This window comes from Euprymna scolopes, chromosome 19, assembly GCF_053919585.1.
Source record: "Euprymna scolopes isolate OS-2025 chromosome 19, ASM5391958v1, whole genome shotgun sequence".
Classification (NCBI taxonomy): domain Eukaryota; kingdom Metazoa; phylum Mollusca; class Cephalopoda; order Sepiida; family Sepiolidae; genus Euprymna; species Euprymna scolopes.
In genome coordinates, this window is record NC_136500.1 from 152,054,546 (window position 1) to 152,076,035 (window position 21,490).

Consider the following 21,490-nt stretch of genomic DNA (forward strand, 5'->3'; position numbering starts at 1 on the left):
AATTCTAAATATATAAATAAAGGGGAAGCTTTTCATATATAGTATGATATAAAAGATTGTATATGGTCTTTAACATAGTGTTGAGTTTAAGTGATATATGTTTTAGGGTTATATATAGTGTATTTAGGCTGAATGTTTTCATTAAGACGAGTTTTGTTGAATAACACGGAGTGATTTTGCTTAATGACCTTTCTTTTTGAAATTTTTCAAATTTTCGAATTGTCGTTCTTATTTCTCGGTCGAATCTTTGCAAGAAGGTTCCATAGGCGTCTTCGTCCATATGTTTTTTATTTTGGTTGTTTTCTTGCAAGTACTTTCAACTGAGTTTCATCAGTTGTTTTAAAGCAGTTTTTGATTACAGTTCCGTTTAAAATCTGGATGCTTTTATCTTCTTCAGTTAGAACACCATTTTTACACACGAGACGCTTCAGTAGTTCAAGAAATTTGAATATTTAACTCCGTACTATTCAACAATACTGATCACGAAAATATTATAATATAATATAGGCGACTAGGAAAAAAAAAAACTTCGTATGTTCCCATCAAATATTAAAATATAAATTATATATATATATATATATATATATATATATATATATATATATATATATATATATATATATATACATATATATATATGAACAAATGATTAATGAAACATGTTAAAAACATCTTGAAAAAGAGTAAAAAACATATTTAATTTTAAAAAAGGAAGCACAAGATAAGTGGATAGTCCTTAATCCGCGGAGTTTCGAAGAAACTTCGTATGTTCCTATCAAGTATTAAAATATTAATTATTATTATAATTGGTCTGTATTGAGAGGAAGATGACTTATCACCTGAATTCTTAAATACAGGGCATACTGATGAGGTGTTCAAGGGTGTTGGAAAGCACTTCCCATTAAGGCGACGCTTAAACAGTTTGATAAGTATGGGGGCAAGTTTTGGTTGTAGCTTTTTTAACACTATGATTGGAATACCGTCAGGACAAGTTGCTTTACTGGAATCAAGGTTCTTGATTAGATTGGCGACCTCACGCACATATATTTGTATGTTATCTAGTGTGTTGTGTGTTGTGCGTTATAGGAGGAAATACGGGGAGTTGAGTAGAATTTGCTGCAAAGTTCTTTGTAAATAGTTTGGACTTGTCGGATGCTGACGAGATAACCCCTGGTCCATTGATAATGGTTGGCATAAAACGCACGCTTCTGTTCAGGATCCTATTTGCTATTTGCCAGAACTGGTTGGAACCAAGCCACTGTTCAGCTACTTTGGATTTAACGGATTGAGCATATAGCTCTCTTGCATTTTTTATTACTCTTTTACGGTGGTTGCTGGCAGTCCTGAAAGCAGCTTTAGTCTCAGTGCATCTATTACGTTCGTAGCTATGGAAAAAGTGATTTCTGTGCGCGAGGGAAGCTCATTCAGGGGAGAACTATGGCTGGCTGTTAGGGTTTTGTTGGAATTTTTTGGATGGTATGAATTGGTCTATGCCTACAAGTAACCATTCGGTCAGGTCTGATACTATAGAGGACACTTCCTTTTTAAACATGGAATGGAGAGGTAGATCAGATATGAATGTACGGAGATGTGCTTTTCTCTTCCCTGCAACCTCTATCTCACAGAAGAGATGTTCCGAGTTTGTCTCTGATGTATCCTTTTTTCATGGAAAGTGTTCTACTGAGCTTCAGTCTATGGTCCCCCTCACTAAGCTTTCACAAGAAACACTCGTCTAGCTGAAAACACTATCACTAATTCCCCCCCACTCTTTATCTGTGCCTAAACCTAAACGTAGATTCCATGAACAAAGATTCTTTCTTAGAACTGCACGCCTGTGGACTTGTCTTCCGTTTTCCAGCTTTCCGGCCGACTACAATATGGTTGTCTTCAAGTCTAACGTAAATAGGTTCTTCATGAGCCGTTCCATATAAGTTAACAAATTTACCGAATTTTCATTACTAATGATTACTGTATTGTCCAATTTCTACTGTACACTCTTTAACCCTTATCCTCGAGTGGCCTCTTGGCCTTGATAATGTGGTGATACCTGTGTAAAAAAAAAAAAAGAAAAGAAAAAAGCTATCCCAGCCAGCCATAGAGTATCGGTACACAGTACGGTGGAGTACGTCTGTAGAATTTCATTTTTATCTTAACTGATACAACGTAGTGGTCGGAGGATCCCAGAAGAGATAGAACGGCACATGAGCATAGCTCAGGGGAAGTGTAGAGAAAAAGGTCTAGAAGGCGTGCGTAGTGACCTGTAGTATTGGGCACACGGGTGGGCTCGCGAACAATCTGAGTAAGGTCATAGGCAATGGCAAAATCATGACAGAACCTCCCCTCATAATCAGTCTTAATTGAGTGGGTCAGCCAGTCCACATTATGGATATTGAAGTCACCGCAAATGTGAATGTTAGCTGTAGGATGAGCAGACAGGATGTGGTCAATTTTCTCCGATATACTCTTAAAGATAGTAACTCCGCTGTTGCGGGGGCGATATAGGGCAAATATAAATGCGGTGGTGTAAGCAAGTGCAACCCGGAAGCACATATAGGGTAAATTAGGGTCTTCTCTGAAGATATCCCTGCCACACGGGAAGCCATCTTTAATGTAGGCACATATTCCATGCCCATGGCGATCTTTGGGGTCAGATTTAGATGTTAAGTTAGAGTATCCTTTAATTATGAACTCATCTAAGGAGGTGGTCGGCCCTATTCCAGTTTCGCTTAGAAAGAATATGTCCGGTTTCGTCTCCTGTAATTGTGTTTCAACCTCTGAAAGGTTGGAACGTAGACTCCTGACGTTGGAGGAGAAGACATTTAAACGTCGTGGTCGTTATTTGTGTCAATTATGGTCCAAAAATCATGAAACCCACTGTAATGTTGTCCGAGAACCGACACGTTGTAGCCTCTGTCGCAAAGCAGAAAAAAGAATAGAAAATAATTTCAATAAAAATTAGAAATTCAAATGACCTATAATTATAGAAATTAGAAATAGAATAGACGTTATACAATAATAGAAATTCGAAATGAAATAGACATACAATTATAGAAATTAGAAATTAAATAGGCCTTATATAATAACAGAAATTAGACATAGAATTGACCTTATATAATAATTGAAATTAGATATGAAATAGACCTTATACAACAATAAAATTTAGAAATAGAAATGGCCTATAATTATAGAAATTAGAAATAGAATAGACGTTATACAATAATAGAAATGAAATAGCCATACAATTATAGAAATTAAATAGGCCTTATATAATAATAAAAATTAGAAATGAAATAGACCTTATATAATAATAAAAATTAGAAATGAAATAGACCTTATTCAATAATAGTATGGAGTCTGCTTTGGGCCGAAATATTCACAATAATTAAATACAACGCTTTTATAAATTTTATAAAAGCTAATTTTTCTCGTTTTTTCTTAACCGTACTGTAAGCTTTCGTTATTTTTTTTCTTTTACAAATGAATAAATTTTTTATAAAAGTACTACGAACTGGAACCATGTGTGTGTGGAGGATCTTTTAGAGCATTGAATTCCGTTGATTTATAACAAAATCGATTTGGTTCAAAATATGCAAATTCTTCAGTGCATGAGTTGTTTTAATTTACGCTATTTTTATAATAATAATAATAATAATAATAATAATAATAATAATAATGATGATGATGATGATAATAATAATAATAATAATAATAATAATAATAATAATAATAATCGATGATGCTTCCGTTCAGTCTCAAAGGACAATGGATACCTTTTATAAGGTAAGCTGCACGTTTAATTGTGAGGCAAGGGTTGCGCAATCCTGAACCAGACCTCTCCTGAATCGGCTCTGCTTGAGTCCAACGGAAAGATAAAATGCTAGACGACTAAAAATAATGCCGAGATAAGCAGAGAGCACATACAGCATCTGGAATTCCCAAACGGTCGCTTATTTTAGTACTGACCCGGCTAAACGTTGCTTTACTTCGGTGATCTGAAAAAATCGGTGTGTCGATTATGATTAATAATAATAATAATAATATGCTGATTATAATAATAATAATAATAATAATAATAATAATAATAATGATAATGATAATAATAATAATAATAATAATAATAATAATAATAATAATAATAATAATAATATGCCGGTTATAATAATAATAATAATAATAATAATAATAATAATAATAATAATAATAATAATAAAGTGAGATCAAACAGTCAAGTAGAATCAAGGAAGAAGGAAAGCACGAAGAGCGAGCACTGACCAGATCTCCGCTAGATAAGTGCGAAGAGAACGGGGGTCTTGGCGAGGCTTTTTGCCACTTAAATTCCAGTGAAGATCAATAGCTGCTGCCAACGAGACATCAATGGCAAGCAACTGTTGCGATAATACAAATTTATTTGCAAATATTATCGAAAGAGGTGGAGAGTACTGGTAATCTGAGGAGGCTTGTTGTCACTACGCTTCCAGGGGACACCACACCATTGTTCAATGAGATCTTTGATGACCTCTGTGAAAGTTCTTTGTGAGCCAATAATAATAAAAATTAGCCTGATTTTGTTTAATAATGCTTCCCTGAAGAGCGCGGGAATTCATTCTTAAAGAACGCTTCCTCAATCCCGACACAAAACCTGAAAATTTAAAGATCAAGGGGTTTCTCTAAGTTGGACCTACAATAGCAGCGATCCGAAGGCCACATAACTCATCGGGGATTCGTAGTGTTTTTTTTTTTCAAATGCCCTTTCGGGGACTTAATATTACACCTAGTTTACTACGTCGGGATTTCCTATATTTTAAACCTTGCATACCTCTTATCTCCCAGGCCAACAGAGCATAATTGCCATATTTATCGTTCTCCTGAAAACTACGATTTGCCACCTCTTTGATTCCGTGTCGACGACTACCAAATCCGGACGATTATGTTCTAATTACTTGCTTGTCATGACACTTTTGTCCCACCATACCTCTACATGGCCATCTTCACTTCTTTCCACTTCATCAGGTATTTCTTCAAACAACTTTCCAACACACTTCTCTGCAAACTTTCTACACATCTCCTAGTATATCGTTAAGTCCACGCAGTCGTACCTTCTGTGATACTTTCTGAGCCAATACACGCAACTGACTCAGAAAACATTCCAGAAATCTGGCACTCTGAAGCAAGATTTTCTTCTTGAATCGCCTTCTTAAATAGTCGTTTTCCTAGAGCCGGCTCTTGAACTTCACAAAGAAAGGTTCAGTGCTCTTAACCAGACACCCAGATCTAAACCCTTGCCATGATCTTTCATCCGCTACATTTTCTACATACTGAAAGAGGTTTCCGTGCATTTTCTTCCCAGCCAATTCGTCTGTCCTTTCTCTGTCTATACGTTTTACATAATCGGCCTTGGTTTCATCCATTTCAACTTCACTGGCCACAATTTTAGCATCCACTCCTCACTTCTAACAACATACTTCTTCAACGGTGTTTCCTGATCTCTAACATAACCTCTCACACTTAGCAATCCTCTAACCCTGTATTTCCTCTTCTAATACAACCTAGCTACGCTACTTCAAATAATGAATATACCAAACACTGCCAAGTTTTTTTTTGTATTGATGCTCATGGCAGGCAACTCCTTGTCAGACCATTCCAAAATTCTTGCAGTTTACCTCAAAACATTGACAGCCTATGCATTCAATGACTTAATCAGATTTCCTCTGTACAACTTTGACTTCGCAATCAGTTTCACCCTTCTAAGATACTCCTTCCTGGCTTTCGTTGTCTTCTGCCTGTTCATGATGCCTACACCATCCAACACTCCCAAATATTTATATTCTGATTCTTATATTTCTTTCATAACTTCTTCATTTGGCAACACTATTCCATTTGAATGAGCATTTACTCCCCTTTTCATCAACAACATTGCACATGTACTAATTCCAAATTCCATCCCGATGTCTTCAGAATATGTCAATGATTTCCACCAGTACCTCTACTTCCTTCTCATTCTTACCCAATACTTACAAATCATAAACAGCAGGTGCTCGAGGCGTCGTTCACCTCAAGTTATGCCGCAGCTTTTCTCTCACTTCAAGAGGATGCTCAATGGCATCACCTGTACGTATGGATCAGAGGATATTGCAAATTATATTTTTATGATTACTGAACATGCAATTATGATGTAAAGGTTTAATGCCTTTGTTGCGTATAATGACGGCTGGAGACTCTAAAAAAGCAATCTCTGTCATGGTTGTGTGGCAGAAACAGAGATACATCACTGAATTCCTATATGCGACGAAATGTACCGATCAACATTCACCATGGCCTGTTGAATGTTTACGAAGCCGATACAGTTAATGTCAGCACAGTTGCAGGATAGGTTCGTCGGTTTCAGAGTAGCAGATATATGACTGACAACACGCACTCCGGACGCCCATGCATAGCCACCACCCAATTGCTGGTAAAGTGCATTGAGAATGGTGGTGACTATGTAGAAAAATAAAGTCTGAAGTACAAAAGACTGACCGTTTTTATGGTACCACTCATATCTTCGTAGCTCTTTAACTTTTGAGTAAAAAAGATACACTAAATTTGGAATGACTCTCTTAACTAAAACATCGGCCGTTCCCCTAGAAATGAACCAAAAATATCGAACCGGATTAAATATAAAATAAATTAAATCAGATGAAATATTTCTGTTAAAATTTTCTATATCCAACGTAACATTTTTTTCTGTGTGCGTTTATCGTTGAGTAAGTTGCTGGAATCAATATTAAATAGAGAAGTAGTCAACCACCTCAGCAGAAATAACCCTTTTAGTGACACGCAATATGGTTTCCGTTCTGCAAGATCTACCGCAGATGTGCTAACGGTTATATTTCATAGGATTAGCGGATCTCTTGACAAATCTGTTTCTAGGGAAATTGCTCTTGACATATCAAAGGCCTTCAACAAGGTATGGCATAAGGGCCTACCTCACAAGATTTCCAGCTACGGTATAACTGGAAATGTTTTCTCAGTCATTAAATCATTTCTCTCTGATAGGCTCATAAGAGTAGTGGTTGATGGACAAAAATCAGAGGCCCGCATGATCTCCCAAAACATATACTTAAATCATTCTTTGACATCTATGCTAATGACTCGACCATCTACGGCAACACATCAAAGGCTGTAAATGACAAAGTTCTCTCTGATTCTGTCTCCTCTGATCTCGAGCGTGTGGTACAGTGGGGGAAGAGGTTGGTGGTTACCTTTAATGCATCTAAGACCAAGTTCCTATTTTTACATTATAAACGCTCTGATCCCCATCTTGCACCAATTGAGATAGATGGCTCTCGTCTAGGGGAGGCCCCATGTTTTGACGAGCTTCTGGGCTTGACCTTTGCTCCTGATCTGACATGGAACACGTACATCAAATGTGTTGCCAATGTCGCTGGAAAGATGGTGGGATCCTTCTACCGCTCCAGAAGATATCTAACCCTTGATGCAATTATTTATCTATATAAAAGCCAAGTACATCCAAGGATGGAATACTACTGTCACATCTGGGCAGGAGCTGCTAAAACAGCCTATCCTGCCTTGACAGAGTACAAAATAGACTTCGTGGCTTAGTGGGGGATGCCCTTTTCTCTTCCTTAGAACCTCTCTCCCACAGAAGAGACGTTGCGAGCCTATCTTTGTTTTATCGTTATTACCATGGCAGGCGCTCGTCTGAGCTCTATTCTTTGGTCTCCCCTCGCTAATCTTTCACGATAAACACCCGTCTAGCTGAAAACCTGTTCAAAAATGTTCCCCACTCGTTATCTATGCCTAAATCAAAACGTAGATTCCATGAACAAAGCTTTTTTCTTAGAACTGCACGCCTGTAGAACTCTCTACCGCTTGCCTGTTTCCCTCCTGTCTTCAACATAGATGTCTTCAAGTCCAACATAAACAAATTCCTGATGAACCGCCTCCCTAAGTAATGCCACTTCATCAAATCTCCAATACTAATGAATACTGCAACACTATCCTATTGATTACTATACACAAAATAACCTTTATCCCCGAGTGGCTTCTGGGCCTTGAAAAGTGGTTACCTTGATGTAAAAAAGAAAATCTTGTATTATTAAAGCAATCAACAATAATCTACAAAGGGAGATTATCTTTATTTTATTCATAAAATGATAAAATTATCAATGGTGATAGGAGGCCCAAAGCCGCGAAGATGCGTATACGATCGTTCGCTAACGAGTAATACCATATGTGCCTTCACTGTATCACCGCCGGCTCTTCAGTGTGTCTGGACATGCGAGAGCTTAACACTGATATTGAAGTGCAATCGCTGTTTCTACAATCTGGGGTTTTATCTAACGCTCTGTCAGCACAAGTGAACATGGGAAATAAATATCAGCAGACAATGTTCTCTATTCGTTCTATTTTGCAGAAAACTTTTCATTATAGTAAAGTTAACCCCCCCCCCCCACCTCTCTCTCTCTCTCGCTCTCTCTCTCGCTTTCTCTCTCTCTCTCTCTCTCTCTCTCTCTCTCTCTCTTTATATATGTGTAGGTTTTTTTTTTTTTTTTTTTACACAGTGATCACCACTTATCAAGGCCCGGAAGCCACTCAGGGATAAGGGTTATTGCAAGTACATCACGTTAGTGAGGAGATTTTATGAAGTGTTTAATTAGGGGGGTGGTTCATTAGGAATTTGTTAACATTAGACTTGAAGACATCCAAGTTGTAGTCCAGAGGGAAGCAGGCAGACGGAACAGAGTTCCACAGGCGTGCAGTTCTAAGAAAGAAGCTTTGCTCATGAAATCCGCGTTTTGATTTAGGCACAGATATAGAGTGGGGTATAATATTAATGATAGTGACATCATTAATAAAAGTAAAAATAAAAGGAAAGTTAAACAAAATAATAACCAAGATTAAACCTAAGAATTGTGAATTTTTAAATAATAATAAAAAAAAATAATAGAAGTTATATATATATATATATATATATGTGTGTGTGTGTGTATGTCTGTGTGTGTGTTTGTTTGTGTGTGTATATATATGCACTTCTATTTGTTTTTACATAAGCAGTAAAGTATTGCTGCACAGTCATAAGCATGTTTCAGTCAACTAGCTTTTAGAACATAGACGATCTTGGCTATATGAAAGCAATTCTTGTAACGGATATTTCTCATCAACTTACGATAGACGCTATTCATAAATAGAAAAGATAAAATTAATCCGTGTCTGAAATATGACTAAAAAGGGGTGTGGGAGTAGAGTAGACAGGGTGGTGCAAGAATTGCTTTATTATAGGTAAGACCGCCTGAAGAGGTTTCTAGTTTCTAAAAACTAGTTGATCGAAACATGCTCATGACTGTGTAGCGATATTTCACTGTTTATGTAAAAACAAATAAAAGTATACCTTGCTCTACTTTGGTATTGAGCACTCTTGTATTAACCTCGTTATACTTCATTAGTTACCTTACCTCTGAATAATAACAACCTCAAATTATATATATATATATATATATATATATATATATATATATATATATAAATTTTAATCATTCAATAAATTTTAAAATGTTTACGTGAAATAGTCAAATTTAAAATCAAAAAGATTTTTTATTATTCTATGTAAGACAAAGAATACATTTGAAATATTATAACTCTTTATTCTATAGGATTTCGATGTCTACCATCTATCTCTTCGAAGGAAAAAATATTAAAAAATAAATAAATATTTGCTAACCTCAGTGAGGCATGGAAAATCACAATTAAAAGTTTTTTTTAAGTATTTAAATATTATAGAGTAAGGGAACTTAATGAAAAGGATATAAAAATTCACATCCAAATTGCATGGTAAAATCCGAAGTGAATGTTTTTGTGATAAAGTGATCCAAACCGTATTTTGAGTAATCCACATCACAAGGTAATCGTCCGAAGTAGGCATATTCCTGGAGCAATGTTCTTTGTTTATATAATGAGTCCGGTAAAAAAAATTTATATATTGGTATATATAGATAATTATATTCTGAAGAATTATATATATATATATATATATATATATATATATATATATATATATATATATATATATATATGTGTGTGTGTGTGGGGGGGTGTATAAAACTCAGTAGATCTGTGTGTTTGTCTGCATATTTTAAAACTCTATCCCTACTGAAACTAAAAGTCGCAGAGTGGCACCAGAACCCTCAAGTGATTGGATTTTTTTATGGACCGTTCTATTATGGGTTTTAGCCGGTTAAAATAGTTTTTAACGAGTCAAAAGGTGGTCAAAATTGAAAACATCCTTACACATTTTGTACATTCATCTTAGTTTATTTTTAATTTTTAATCAGTTTATATACGCCTAACGTTGCTACAGTGGTAACGTCATCAGCTTTGAATGCTACAGTTTCGCTTTCGGTTTCAATTCTAGTAGTTGGCACCCAAATACATAGAATCGAAACCGGAAGCAAAACTGTAAGCTTCAAAGCTGGTGACGTTACCACTGTATCAACGTGACACGCATATGAACTAATAAAAAATAAATTAAGACGAATGTACAAAATGTATAACATTTTTCAATTTTGACCCATTTTTTGACCCCTTAAAAACTATTTTAACCGGCGAAAAACCAATGAAAAAACAGTTCATAAGATATCCAATCATTTGAAACTCCTCGCACTGCTCTGCGACTTTTAGTTTCGGAAGAAATAGATTATAAAAATGTGGAGACAGACTATCAGACATATATATATATATATATATATATATATATATATATATATATATATATATATATATATATATATATATATATATATACTAGCAGTTCAGCCCGGTCTTACTCAGGCCCTATGTACTGTTCATAAATTTATGTGCATATATATATATATATATATATATATATATATATATATATATATATATATATATATATATATATATATTAAAGAGTCTGACTCACGTCCATGGAACTTACATCTAAAATTTCAAGTGTTTAGACCCAAAATTGGCGGAGGAATTAGGTAGTATCTTCAAATGGCAACTCTCTCGACTTTGACCTCTTGGCAGCTAAATTTTCATCCAAACACTGATTAAAAAGCTTGCTGCATGTCTGAATACCTTTATGTAAAATTTGAAATGTTCAGACCCAAATTTGGCTAAATAGTTTGACAGAGACTGCAAAGGTCAAAGTTTTTGGACTTTGACCCCTTGTCAGCCCAAATTTCGGCTGGAAACCGATTTAAAATATTGCCCTATCTTTGAATACACTATATGTAAAATTTCAAATGTTTAGACCAAACATTGGCTGAGTTATTTAGTAGCGACCGCAGAGATCAATTTTTTCTTTTACCCCAATTTTGACCCCATAACATTTAATTTTTTAGACTCAAGTCAAATTAAAAAGTTTGATCCATGTCCAAGTAACCTATATCTAAGATTGCAAGTGTTTAGAGCGAAAATTGGCGGAGGACTTTTGTAGAGTTTGCAAAGGTCAAATCGCTGAACTTTGACTGTCAAGTTTCTGCCAAAAAAACGATTAAAATATTTTCCCAAATATCAATACCTCTTATGTCAAATGTCGAGTCTGTAGACTGAAAATTGACAGAGTAGTTTGGTAGGGATAATTCACAGGCACAGACACAGACACACACAGGCAGACAATTTCATTTATATATATATATATATATATATATATATGTATATGTATATATATATAATCGTTTACATTCATTGTTTTATTAGGGGTCCCAGAAGATATACGTCGTATACTTAAGGGGTCTTCTGAGTGTAAAGACAATGACTTTAGCGTCTTGAATCGATAATGAAATAGATCAGGTGTCCAATTAAGTCTGATCGAATTATAACTAAATTGAATATTAACTGATTGTCGTTAGTTTAATTGAAACACTTCCTCATCTGCCTATTGTTTAGGAAAACGCTGGGATGGATATTCGGGTCAGTGCGGTCACGAGGTCACAGCGAATGTGATCTCGTTGGAAGAGACAAACGAGGAAATAACGAAGATAATCCATAACGGCAGTCGTCGGTGGTCGGGATGAAGATTATTGATTTGGTATTAAAGGAGGGGTGTTAATTAATGTCCCTCTCCTTTAACATTTAGAGATCTGAGTAGATAAACAGATAGGTGAAGAAGAAGAAAGGGAACAAAGAAGATTTAGAAGAATGTTAAGAAGAAAGAGAAAGAAAAGATAATAAGAAGAAAAAAGAAAGAACAAAGAACAGTAAAAAGAAACTAAAAAAGAAAAAAAGAATTTTAGAAGAGAAAGGAAAGAAACGACAATGAGAAAAAAGAAAGGAGTAAGAATATAAAATGAAAGTAAAAAAACGGAGAATATTTACAAGAGAGTGAAATAAAGATAAAAAGCGTAAGAAAAAAGGAAAAATAATATTAAAAAGAAAGCAAAAAAGATAAATATTTAGTAGAGAAAGAAAAACAAGAGAGTAAGCAAAAAAGATCGAACAAAGAATATAAAACATAAACTAAAAAACGAAGAATATTTAGAAAAGAAAGAAAGAGAAGATACCAAGAAGAAAAAAGAACAAGAAATATTCAAAAGAAAGTAAAAAACAAAGACAAATATTTAGAAGAGAAAGAAAGAAAATAAAGTGAGAAAAACAAAGAGTATTAAAAAGGAAGTAAACAAAGAAAGATAATATTTAGAAAAGAAAGGAAAGAAAAGATAGTGAAAAGAGATAAAAAGAACAAAGAATAAAAAACTAAAAAAATATTAAAAAGAGAGAGAAAGGAAAAAAGAGTAAGAAGAAAAAGAAAGAATAAATATTATTTAAAAACGTAAAAAAGAAGAATACTTAAGATAGAAAGAAAGAAGTGAAAAGATAAAAAGAAAGAAAAAAGAATATATAAAAGAAATTAAATAGGAAAGATAAATATATATTTGAGAGAAAGAAAAAAAGATAGTAAGAAAAAAAAGATAGTAAGAAAAAAACACAAATAATATTAAAAACAAAATAAAAAGGGAATATTTAAAAGAGAAAGAAAAAAGAGTGAGAAAAAAGAGTGAGAAAGAAAGAAAGATAAATATTTAGGAGAGAAAGAAAGAAAAGAACAAAGTGTATGTAAAAGAAAGAAAAAAGGTAGAAATAGATAAGAAAGAAAAGAGACCGAGACAGAAAAGAAAAGAAGAAAGAATACCAAAATAAAAGAAAGAAAGAAAAAAAGAATATGTAAAAGAAAGTAAAGAAGAAATAAAAAATATTTAGAAAAGGAAGAAAGAGGAAAAAACAAAAAAAATATTAAATGAAAGTAAAAAAAATATTTAGAAAAGGAAGAAAAGAGAGTAAAAATATAAAGTAAAAAAGACGAATAGAAGAAATATAAAGATGAAAGAGTGATAAAAATTGTTAGAAGAAAATACGAAGAATATTAAAAAAACAAAGAAATAGAAAAAAGAAAGAATATTACTATAAAAGAATATATTAAAAAGACAGATTATGATAAAAGAGAAAAAGTGAGAAGAGAAAAAAGAAAAAGAGGAATAATAAAAAAGAACGACTATTGAAAAGAAAGAGAAAGAGAAAGTAAGAAAAAGAAAAAGTAAGAAAAATAATAGAAAAAGTGGGGGGGGAATAGGCAATGATAAATGAAGGATAAATCTGGAAAGAAAACAGAAAAGAAAAAAGAATGGTGAAATACACACGAATAAAAAGAGAAAGAAGACGAGAAATAAAGAAAAAAAGGACAAAAGTACGAATAAAACATAAAGATAAGAAGATAAGAGTATTTGCTTCCGCTTAAGAAATATGTGTAGAAATAGAAGTTAAGAAAAAAAAAGAAAATTTAAAGGAAGATAGAAAGGACAAATAAAAATATTAAAAGCAAAAGAAAGATGAAGAAGAGAAAAGAGAAAATAAAGAGACGATGAAAAGTTAGAGAAAGAGAAAAGTGAAGGAAAAAATGGTGAAAACTAAGAAAAGAGCAAAAAAAAAAAAGAAAGAAAAAGAACAAAAAAAAATAACACAAGGAAAAAAAGGGAAATATTTTATTGAACCAACAGAAAATACAGATTAACCATGTTAGTTGCTTCCCTACGAGGTGAATGTTCAACAAGAACAGCGGGGAAATTAAAGTCAAACCGCACGGCCTGCTAGTATATATATGGGGTGGGGTAGGGGGTAACATTGCTCAACACACGCTGTGTCCAGTTCCAGTCGCAAAGGAAACTAAGACAAAAAAGCAAAAACAGGAAATAACTCTAACTCGCTTGTTTTTGTAGCAACAACATTTATTTCCTTATTCTATTTATGTGATCGACTTGTCGAGCGTCCTTCGTGCCTCGCACGTGATCGAGAACGTTATCCACGTTTCTTTCATGATCGTTCTCTTGTTATATTTTTCTCTACACCGGTAACGTTACTTAACATTCATTTACATGCGGACATCTGCTCTATGTTATATATATATATATATATATATATATATATATATATATATATATATATATAATTTAGTAATTACATTTTATGATGTGAAATGGTTAAATTTCAAATCTAGAATTTTTATTATATGCAAGACAAAGAATACAGTTCAATAGGAGAAAATATTAGCAAATATTATAAATGGTTTATACCTAATTTGCTTAATACAATAAACATGGAAAATTATAATTAAAAGTTTTTAAAGTTTTCAAATCATAGAGTAATGGAAAAGAGTAAAATGCAAAGCATATAGAATTTCATATCGAAATTGTATGGTCAATTCCGAAGTGAAAGACTATAGTCGCAGTCAGGTAAACGGATTCAATGCGTATTTTCATTCCTCCACGGCACAAGGTAATACTCCGAAGTAGGCATGATTCCTTGGTTTCTCCTTTGTTTAGATGAAGAGTCCGGTTAATATTTTATTATATACGTCCGGTGAAGATGTTTTTAAATAAACATTTAATGTTCATATATTTATTTAATATTATTTTAATATATGAGTTTCAAAACCCACTACCAGTAGAACTATTGCCTTACATTATTCTGAATGTATATATATATATATATATATATATATATATATATATATATATATATATATATATATATATATATATAGCAAAAATGGTAATAAATAAAAACCTGAAGAAAGCGCTCAATACTATTGCAGAGCAAATATGTGTTTTATTTTTTATTACCGTTTTATCTATTTAGTTACACATGTTTCGGTTACCGAGTCGTATTTACGATCCAGTGACTTCGTCAGTCTTTACAAAAATGGTTATTATGATTTGGAAAAAATATATTAGAATTATATTAGAAGAAGCACGAAAAAAAAGGGGGGCTGAGATTGACAATAGTTAAGTTTTGAGGTTTAAAGAAATTAGACGGTTGTAGAGGGAGTTTAGGAAATTCAAATAGGCGCGGATAGAGATATAGATATATAGGGGAGGGGAGGGGAGAGAGAAGGAGATAAAGAGATGAGTAAGGAAAGGAGGGGGGAGAATTTCAATTTTAAGTTTTGACCTTTAAAATTTAATAAACAATAGAAGGTGCTGTAGGTTAGGAGGGTTTAAGCTGTTAAACCAGACACAGGAATATATGAAAAGGGTAGAGAGAGAAAGAGAGAGAGAGACAGACAGACAGACAGAGACAGAGACAGAGACAGAGAGTGAGTGAGTGAGAGAGAGAATGAGAGAAGCAAGCAATCCAACACGTTGCTCTGGGCCGTAGCGTTCAGGAATTGCGTACGTGTCAAATGTGTTTTTACATGTTAGGGGTTCTTGCAGACAACCGCCTAATGTGCTTTAAACCTCAAAAATTAACTATTGTCGATCATCGTCCTCCTCCCTTTTTTGTGCTTCTTCCACCATATTAAAAAAAATTGTTGTAAAAATCTAATGGATAAACATCTGAAGAAGTTGGTGGGGACAGGATATTTTTATGGAAACATAAATCGTAAAATTGCCAACTCATCAATGAATGGAAAAAGTTGTAATGGAAAAAATCCAGGAAATAAACGAAGGTTATAAAAATGAAAATGTGAGTCTTTGAATGTTCAACAAAATTTTGCACTATATATATATATATATATATATATATATATATATATATATATATATAATATGGAGGAGTTAAAGGAAGAGAATAGAACAATAGAAAGCTCAACTAATTGTTTTGGAACTTATATAAATATCAATCAAGAGAGAAAATGAAGGAATAAAACCTATATATATATATATATATATATATATATATATATATATATATATATATATATATATATATATATGTATGTATATATATATATATATATATATCGATTCATTTAATAAGGGTATACATTAATTAGATGTGTTGGATAAGTGGGAACTCTTTATACGATGGCATTTCGAAGCGTAATGCTTCTCATCAGAAGAGTAGAGAATATGATGAGTAATATAATAAGGATGCGATATTAGGAGTGAAATAAATTATTTAGGTTGTTTGGCGGAATATATTGATCACTGTGATATAGGTGGAGTGTAGTAATGTATAATGTAGGTAGGTTATAGTGGCTTTAATGTGTATGTAATAACGAAATACCATGGTATAGAGAGCACCCACTTACCCAACACCCTCTAATTGATGTAGTCTCTTATCAAATAAAGGAATAAATCTCTATATATTGCTATATAATAGTTTTTATACCTTCATTTTCTCTCTTTAGTGTTTTATATAAATTAGGTTGTTGCATAAGTTCCCGCCGTTTTTTTTTAAATCAAAGAACTTTAACAGCAAAATTAAGTTCGTGTGTACCCAAGCTCCAATTTTTTGTGTGAATCCAATCGACTGAAGATGGCGTGAAATCGTCGAAAAATCACACCTCATCTTTTCACCCAATTCTCTACATGTCTGATGGCCATCCTCCTTCAAAAGAACCCTGAGTTGGTCTTCGTCTGTCTTTATTGGTCTTCAGCGTCATTTAGGTAGAAATTACCGTGTTTGAATCTGGTAAACCAAACCTAGTTCTTCCAGCTATAGCGTTTTCTCCATATACGGCATAACTATCCTTGGTGATTCCACTCGCTTTTTGACCTCGATTAAAGGTGAAAAGAAGGAAGCGTCAAAAATGTGACTTTTAGCTACTTGACAATTCATTTGACGGTTCTGAAAAATGAGAAAAAAATATCTGCACAAAACAAAAGAAAAAAAGATGACCATTATCTTGTGTAAAAGAATATATGCTTTGTTATGATATATAATAATTTGCCTAATATCAAAACATGTTTTATTACAAAAAAATTTATGAAACGGCGAGAACTTATGCAACAACCTTATATATATATATATATATATATATATATATATATATATATATATATATATACATACATATATATATATATATATATATACACATATATATATATATATATTGATGAGACGATTCCAATACTTTCCCGATTCCGATACAATTACCGATTCCATACTAAATTCCCCATTCCGACATAATGACCGATTCCGATTCTTTATAAATCTGTAAATATTTAACTATAAAATTGTTATTTTATCCCGATTACTGTAAAAACACATCTTAAATGTGCCCATATTTTCTCACACGTAAAAACACGCTTGTGAGGGGATGGTCTAGAGTTTTTAGTCTCACTGGAAGTTTAAACCAATAAAGATTCATTATTTTATTTTATTACTACAAGCAGTGGAAGATGTTTCTTAAACCAAAATCAAATGAAAAACATAATTTAAGGAATCGGTTTTGGCATCGGAAAATAAGCTCAAGCTTTTCCGATTCCAATACCCCCAAAAGCTCCGATTTTTCCGATTCCCGATTCCGATTAATCGTCCCAACACTAATATATATATATATATATATATATATATATATATATATATATATATATATATATATAAATACATACTCCGTATCAAATTATTAACGAGTTTAGATTTTTTAAATATTTAAGGAATGAGTGAATAACAATCTCCATGAAACTTTGAGAAAGTGCTTACAATACTATTCAGCTACTCCAGTCCGAAAATAAAAGCATTTAAAGTCATATTAGCGAAACTATGGCAGAAGATGGAAATATATGTGATTTCAGTGTCTCAAGTTATTAACGAGGTTGAGAAACAACACAATACACCCATAAATTGTTTATTGAAATAATTTTCAAACAATAAATGAACTAGGAAACATGCTTAGAACACAATAACTACATATCAATTTCTACTTTGACATAATTAGTAAGGTATATGCGATCCATTTTTATAAATGTTTTGTAAAAGACGTTGGTTCACAGAATTAGTCAAATTTGCGATTTTGTCAACAATTATTCCTCTTGGAGAGCATCCCACAATTCATCTTTGCTCTTAAATTGGCATCCACTTGCATAGAGGCGTCGCTTCATGATACTCCAAAGGTTCTCAATTGGTTTCAAATCTAGTGAATTCGCAGGCCACTCCATCTTCCGTAGCCCAGAGAACCCCAGTTGTTCAAATACTCTTTGCTTTTGTTTGCTGCATGCGAGGGAGCATTATGCTGCATAAAAGTAATGGTTCTTCTGAACGTCAACCTTTGCTTCTTCGGTCATCGTTCAAAGTGCTCCTTCCGTAAAGCTATGTAAGCATTTGACGTTAATTTACCGCCTTCTGTGACTCTCTATGGGCCAACTAAAGTACCTCCGATAATCCCAGCCCAAATCATAATCCCACCACCACCTTGTTGGCGCCTTAAACGTTGATGACGATGTCGTCCATCTAGGACTCATTTCTTGCTGCAGCCATCTGGGCCATCAAGATTGACACGCACTTCATCCGTGAAAAAAACTTTGGAAAAACCCGTTTTCATGTTGTCCTCTGCCCATTTCAATCGGTTTTGTATGCGATGTTGCTTTAATAGAGACCTTGTCACGGGATTAACAGACTTAGCCACTTACTTCAGAAGGCGACATCGAGTACTTTTTGAGACATTCTTTAATTCGGCTTGGACAAAGACTTCTCGACTTGTCTGCCCAAGGTTCTTAACAACTTCACGTTTAATTTAGAATAGAGAACGGCGTAAACCCACATTAGATTTACCTTTATTGGCTTTCTTACCTACTTTTGTAGGGTCCCTGACAAAGTTCTTCACAGTTTGATGGTGTCTTCCTTTCATTTCCGATATTTCCAGGATAGTTTTACCCTTTGCTAGCAGTTTTGTAATAGTACTCTTTTCAGAACTACTCAAACCACCTTTACAACCCATTTTATTGACTAAACAACCTGCCTTGTTAATAATTTGACACACGTAAAATACCGTGGATTCCGCAATTACGATGGCAAGTTGTTTACGTTGCGCGGAACAGTACAAAAATTTCACAGTACACGCAGCTCAGCATGGTCAACGTTTCCAAAGCTTTTGATACGAAACTACCAGTAAGTTTCTGAAAGTTGTAAAAACAATGTTATCTTGTTAATAATTTTAGACGCAGTATATATATATATATATATATATATATATATATATATATATATATATATATATATATATATATGTGTGTGTTATAATAGGAAAAAATAAGAAATAAACGACATAGTTTTGTTGATGATCGAACCATCCTGGGCCCAACTCTTTTCCTGATCTACATTAATGATCTTCCAAATCACATCCTTACATCATTTGTAGACATTTATGCTGACGACACTACCATTTATGGTAGCACATCTAAGACAGTAAACGACCAAGTTCTCTCCAATTCTCTCTCCTCTGATCTTGAGCATGTAGTACAATGGGGGAAAGGAGTGGCTGGTTACTTTTAATGCATCTAAAACCAAGCTTCTCTCTTTACATCATCAACATTCTGATCAACATCTGGCATCAATTGAATTGAATGGCTCTCGTCTTCAGGAGGCCTCAAGTTTTGACAAGCTTCTGGGCTTGACCATTACTCCTGATCTTAAATGGAACACGTATATCAAATCTGTTGCCAAGGCCGCTGGAAAAATGGTGGGATCTTTCTATCGATCCAGTAGATATCTCACTGCTGATGCAATTCTCTATCTATATAAGAGCCAGGTACGTCCAAGGATGGAATACACTTGCCACATCTGGGCAGGAGCTGCTAGAAAGGACTTGTCCTGCCTTGATAGAGTTCAAAATAGACTTCGTAGCCTCTTAGGAGATGTCCTTTTCTCTTCCTTGCAACCTCTATCTCACAGAAGAGATGTTGCAAGTTTGTCTATGATGTATCGTTATTTTCATGGAAAGTGTTAAACTGAGCTTCAATCTATGGTCCCCCTCGCAAAACTTTCACAAGAAACACTTGTCTAGCTGTAAACACTATCAATAATTCCCCCACTCTTTATCTGTGCCTAAACCTAAACGTAGATTCCATGAACAAAGCTTTTTTTATTAGAACTGCACGCCTGTGGAATTGTCTTCCGTTTTCCTGCTTTCCGGCTGACTACAATATGGTTGTGTTCAAGTCTAACGTAAATAAGTTCTTGATGAGCCGTTCCATATAAGTTATCAAATTTAACAAATTTTCATTACTAATGATTATTATATTGTCCAATTTCTACTGTACACTCTTTAACCCTTACCCTTAAGTGGCCTCTTGGCCTTGATAATGAGTTGATACCTATGAAAAAAAAAAGAAAAAGTCCAATGTGAACAAGTTCCAAGTGAATCCTCCCCCTAAGTAATCCAAGTTACAAAATTCTCACTCTTTACTATGCTAAAATCACAATGACTAATGTATACCTATTAACCCTTATCCTCGAGTGGCCTCTGGACCTTGATAAGTGGTGACACCCTTGTAAAAAAAACAAAAAAAACAAGGATTAAAAAACAAAACTTTTAACAAAAAGGAATAACAGAGTACACATCTAATTGTCTTTATCACTTGTCTCTTTACAGCTCGCTTACATCTCCGTCTGAACTTCCACTCGATGGTGAGACTATGCACGTGATGAAAGTGATATGGGTAAGTAAAAACGTAGTGCCGCTTACAACAGTGTAAAAAAAACATCACGTTTCTGAATTTTTTGAGATGAGGATTGATAATTCATATTATTTTAATTCTTCTGACTACTGTTCTCATCTTGAGTGTTATTCAAACAATGTTACGACCTATGTAACCTCCGACTTTTTCCAGGCGATTCTTGTTCAACTCGGGAATCTTTCTGTCGAACGCTGGAATCTGCACAGATATTGCGAACGGAATTTAATTAAATTATCACAGCATGTTCTCGTTCCGTCAGCCATGACTGGCTAGAAGTCATATGTAATTCTCAATTGTATTTTGAGTGTCGCAGGGGTCAGTGTTCAACAGAAATATTCCCGAATCTGACAAAAGATTTCCCGAGCTCGACAGAAAAATCCCTGAGTTCGACTAGATACACCTGAAGAAGTTCGGAAGTTGCATCGATCGAAACGTTGTCTGAATATCCATCAAGATGAGAACAGAATTTGAAGAATCCAAAATGATATAAAATGTATGAAAAAAGTATATAAATGAGGGAAACGGTAAAATTTTCATCGAATGAAAAAAAACACTACAGATTTATT

General features: G+C 33.8%; 1 protein-coding gene across 3 annotated transcripts in view; it reads left to right on the forward strand.

The window, feature by feature from the left end:
- LOC145240064 (uncharacterized) overlaps positions 1 to 21,490 on the forward strand; it is a 359,978-nt gene that overhangs the window by 289,249 nt on the left and 49,239 nt on the right. For all 3 annotated transcript variants that reach the window (XM_080103690.1, XM_080103691.1, XM_080103692.1), the window contains exon 2: positions 20,840 to 20,906. In XM_080103690.1, the coding sequence (XP_079959816.1) occupies positions 20,883 to 20,906 (24 nt within the window). In that variant the 5' untranslated portion in view covers positions 20,840 to 20,882. The remainder of the gene's footprint in view (positions 1 to 20,839; positions 20,907 to 21,490) is intronic.